The 4,990-nt window shown below is 43.8% G+C and overlaps 1 protein-coding gene across 1 annotated transcript; it reads right to left on the reverse strand.

The window, feature by feature from the left end:
* Positions 1-1,712: 1,712 nt before the first annotated feature.
* LOC148022300 (uncharacterized) lies at positions 1,713-4,752 on the reverse strand. The gene is made up of 2 exons (XM_087697930.1): positions 4,528-4,752; positions 1,713-4,440 (listed from the first exon to the last, which is right to left on the reverse strand). The coding sequence occupies exon 2, from the start codon at positions 4,243-4,245 to the stop codon at positions 1,888-1,890; it is 2,358 nt and encodes a 785-aa protein (XP_087554056.1). The 5' UTR covers positions 4,246-4,440; positions 4,528-4,752; the 3' UTR covers positions 1,713-1,887.
* Between the last annotated feature and the right edge of the window lie 238 nt (positions 4,753-4,990).

A 4,990-nucleotide genomic window follows, 5' to 3' on the forward strand; every position in this document is an offset into this window, starting at 1 on the left:
TTGATGATCAATACTGATATCCAAGCATCATGGGATTTCCCTCTTCATTGTGAATTCCTTCAATCACATATGCTTCTAAGATATCAATAACTCTTCATCAACTGCTTATTGTTTCTCACACATATAGATTCACTACACGAGACAATGTTCCGTAGAAATCCATGAATTTTTTTAATAGAATATATAGTCTAGATGGGTTGCATGAGGCAATACTAGCATGTGGTTTATCACCCATGGAGTTTTATTTTATTGATTCACGATATTTACTTTTTAATCCCTAGACAATGTCACAAAAATTGCAAGAATTTACTATGAAAATAAGTTTTTTTTTTAGATTTTAATATTTGCCACATGATTTGTAACTTGTTATGTGTAGCATTCTTTGTGACACTAGTCACATAATGCTTGGTAAATAGATGAAAGTATACCAATATGCTTTGTATGATGGTTGACATGTTATTAGAATGGGGGAGTTATGCAAAATGAATCTTCTAAGAGAGTGCATTATATGTGTAGGAATGATTTATGGTTGAATGCTTCATAGCGCATAATTATTGTATTCTTAGTCATATTCTAGTACAAGAACATTGTATACACATGATGTGCACAATTTATTTATTTGGATATAACTATTTTTTAAGGCCTATCTAGAGGGCTTGATTATTATTCTATAAATCTTAGACTAGTTTATTAGAATAGGAGTTAGAAAATATTAGGATAATATGAGACAATACTTCAAGATTACTTAGAGTTTGAGCACACTCTATATTGTAGAGTGATCTAGATACATATTTAAGAATATCACAATATCATTAGTCTAGTAGAAGGCTCATCAAGAAGAATCGATCAACATAGGTGGCCTATTTATTAAATTATTTTTACATGATAAAGTTAGGTTGTGAAGTCCTCAAAGTGGTAGAAGTTGTTGGGTTATAAGCTGTAAGATAGGACCAACTATTTCATACGAATGAATTTTAAATTGTGAGCTCTTGCTCATATAAAGGACTCTCAAAGGACTATATTTAAAATTCATAAATAATATTTTTTGTATGAAAGATTAGTAATTATAGATTAATTAGGATATATATGAAAGGATCCCATTTGGAAATCATTCATTCTTTTTACATTTAGGTCTCATGACATCATGAATATTAAGGAAATTTGGTTAAATGGTTGGTTGAAGCATGAATGGACTAAGCCATTCGTTCAATGTTGAAGATGTGAGAGAGAGAGAGAGAGACACAGAGAGAGAGAGAGAGAGAGAGAGAGAGAGAGAGAGAGAGAGAGAGAGAGAGAGAGAGAGAGGAGAAGGGGGGGGGGTAAGGTGTGTGCACACTTGCATGTAACCATTGCATAATTACATTTTTCTTTGAGGTTTAGAACACTTCATTCATGTTATGTATTCTCTCAATACTTTTCATACACTCTTTATGATGCTAGCCAATGTGACTTAATAACATGGCATTGTGCATGATGTAAATTTTAGAAGAATTTAGGATGCATGCACATAGAGATTATCCTTTAAACCAAAATGGAGCACATATATTAATGTATATTTGTTAGCCGATGAAGAATTATGAGCTCTAAATGTTGAGCAGAATACCCACTTGGATTATGAAGCACATACCCCACCCCACACACACACACACACACAATGAGAGAGAGAGAGAGAGAGAGAGAGAGAGAGAGAGAGAGAGAGAGAGAGAGATGAATCTAGTTGAATGTTACATTTATCAAGTGAGGATTTTGGGTACATAATATCCGATAAGTAGGATATTAATTTGACATCCAACAAGAGTGTCTTATTATTGTTGTACATGAACGAATTTGAAGAATGCTTTGAAATCTGAGGTTACAACGAGTCAAACTAAAAGGAATCCATTCGTCTCAAGATGGGAGAGACTCATTCGGGATATGACTCGAGAGAGGGATGGGGAGGGAAGGAAGCTTCTTTAAAGGCTTAATGGCGCAACTATCGGATTGATTGACGAGAGGTGAGGGTCCCAAGGAAGCCGCCATTTTGGCATGAAGGAAGGTGGTTGAGGGAGGGTTGGAGTCAAGAGGCGAGGAGGAAATGGCGGGGGGGGTTAGGGCGATGGCGAGGCCGTTGCTCTTCTCGCTGTCATTGTCGTTATCGATAGGAGCAGGGAGGTTGAGGTCGAGGAGGAACTGAGTCTTGGGCCGAGGAAAGAAGGAAGTGGAGGTGTGGGGAGGAGGGGAGGGGCGGCAGTGGGAGAGGATGGCCGGGGGGTTCTTATGGGCGGCCAGTGGGGGGGCATCGGAGGCGATCCAGTGGCAGCGCTTGTGGCCCCCCAGGGCCTGGCCAGTGGGGAAGGTGCGGAGGCAGATAGAGCACTGGTGGTGGTGGTCTCGAGACTTATTATAACTATTGGGATGATGAGTAGGGGTGAGGAGGAGGGGGAGGGTGTGGGTGTGGGCGTGGGCATGGAGTGGGGTGGGGTCCATGGTGGGGAGTGGGAAGGGCAAGTCAACGGGCGCTACATCTGGAGGGGATCCGGGCTGGTCCGACAAATTGGCGCTACTTTTGGCGAAGCAGCCTTTGACCTTCTTGTGGCTGGCCCGGTGCCCGCCCAGCGCCTGGTGGGACCGGAAGCTCCGCTTGCATGCGCCGCACTCAAACCTCGCAACCCCGCCGTCGGGCCTGACGGCGGCGGCGCCGCCTCCGTCATCCTTGACGGCCGCCTCCGCCCCTAATTTGCTCTGAGCTGCAGTACTACCAACCCCTTCTCTCAGCTCCCCTCTGTCGCCCATTGGTAGCTGCTGCCCTTGCTTCCTCCCTGCAAATGCCAGCATAACCAGGCACTCCGCCATATCCCTCTCCTCCTCCTGCATCTCCTCTAGCTGCTTCGATACAGGCTCCTCTGCAGTGCTCATCCCTAATTCCAGGCTCTCGACCGCCCTTACCGATCTCAGCGTCAGCCTCGATCGCCTCGATCTCTTGCCCCTGTGAAGAGATTGGCTGTATACTGATATCTCCGTCTGCATATGGTCATATAAACCAGCTTCCGCATGTAATAATGGCTGATTCCTGCCCAATTCCATCACTTCCACATCTTCGTCATCATACTCCTCCTCATCATCGTCATCGTCATTACCATGGTCACCCTCTTCTTCATCAAATTGAGTTGTAGTGTCTTCGCCTATGATCACCTTGTCCCTTCTTGCTATGCCCTTACTAGCTACATGGCTGTGCTGTTGAGCACACTCGGTTAAGAGGCTAAACTTCTCAGAGGTATTAAGGTTCGCAGCAGCAACTTTAGTGCTCCTGTAATCGCTGACAGTACTGGCGGTGTTAGGTCGGCGCCGGTACACATGAAAACAATTGTATCTTGAATTAGGAGGGTGGATGCCCCTCCACTGTCTCTCAGGGTGGCATCTCATATGCCCAAACAAAGCTTTCCATGAGCTAAAGGGCTTGCCACACTCACTGCAACGCACAACGTTAGCTCTGGCCGCTGTACTGGCAGTGTTAGATGGTGTCTGCATGGAAATATTCACAAAAGTTGGAGGAGAATTAGAAGGAGAAGATATTGCAGGTACCAGGCTCTTATCAGCAAGGCCTTGTTCCTCCTCTTCATCCTCTTGTGACAAAACTATTGAGCTCCCTTTAGCCAACACCAGAGAAGAAGAGGAGGAAGAAGAGGACATCTTGGGTAGAGACACATTCAGGTTATGAGCCTGCTCCTCCTCCACATCCCTAATCTCAAATTCTGCATATTCAAATAGTTTTCTGCTGCGTTTCGGCTTCCGCCTCAATGTAGAGATCAGTTTCGACTTCGGTTGCACCATTATCTCCTGGGTATTTCCAGCATCATCATGTTCCTCTATAGCATGTCCATCACTATTCATGAGCTGCAGGACATGAGTGTGGTAGCTATTGATAATAGATGCTGCATCCTCTTGATCTTCTTCATTGAGAGCTTTCTCCTCTGCTGTCCCATGAATCTTTCCATCCTCTTCTGCAGGTTGGTTTTGCTCCTCTTCTTCTTCTTCTTCTTCTTCTTCTTCTTTTGCTTCTTCTTCTTGACCTTCTCCTTCTTTCTTTAATTCGGATACTCTACTAGACATCTCAGAAGACTTTCCTTGCTCTACATGAGAAGAGCTGGAAGAAGCACCGATCGTTCCAGTATCCATACAGTCATGTCCATCATGATCTAGAGATGACTCACTATTTTCTTGAATACGGATGGAGACATCCCTAGCTATGTCCTCAATGAATCCCATCTCGTACTGTGCAGTAAACAGATGGTTTCAACCTACAGCCTGCAGTTTTCTAATGGGATCCCACCTTCTTCCACGGCCCCTTCCTGCAAGCCAGTATCTCACACTTGGAGTACAAGACAGTTATATTCACTGGCTTGATGCGCAAGGAGAAGATGAAGTGTTCCTCTCATTTTGTGGCAAGTATATTCAAGCAATCTGCACAAAGAAACGTGTACAGACACCTAGCATAATGAAGCTGCAGCATAAAGGATCTCTGCGCTTGCATTGATCATAAGAGAATACCTTAGATCGCTTGTGTCTACCACTCCAGCTGCTGATTCTATCTTGCCGGTAAGTACCTTTAGCAGATCCTAGGCTTACAAATCACTGCAAAACAGCTCCTGATCATCAATCATTTTGATAAGCTTTAAGCTATGGCAGAATATATATGAGATGTCTGCTCAAATGAGCTAGAGGCTCTTGCTTTGCTTTTCCTACCTAACAACAAAAAAGCAAAGCACTCGAGGAGTGGCGACTGGACTCAAGCTCAAAAAGGATTGCGAGAGAAGGTGCTTTGGAGTGAAGGAAAGCTTTTTTCTTTTTTCTTTTTGGGTTTATCTTTATGGAAGGGGACATCTAAGCGCAGTTAGCTAACTAGTTGGTGGGGGGTGAAAGCATTAACAGGAGGAAGGCTAGAAAGGTTAGTGATATGGGGACGCTAGCTCATATGAGCCAATTAGGGTTGATATGAGAGAGAGAGAGAGAG

This window comes from Lygodium microphyllum, chromosome 17, assembly GCF_053477565.2.
Source record: "Lygodium microphyllum isolate KBCC chromosome 17, Lygodium_microphyllum_v1.1.10, whole genome shotgun sequence".
In the NCBI taxonomy this organism is placed as follows: domain Eukaryota; kingdom Viridiplantae; phylum Streptophyta; class Polypodiopsida; order Schizaeales; family Lygodiaceae; genus Lygodium; species Lygodium microphyllum.

Excerpts from the sequence above, each read along its gene's own strand:
- LOC148022300 (XM_087697930.1), bottom strand. The coding sequence starts at position 4,245 with ATGGGATTCATTGAGGACATAGCTAGGGATGTCTCCATCCGTATTCAA.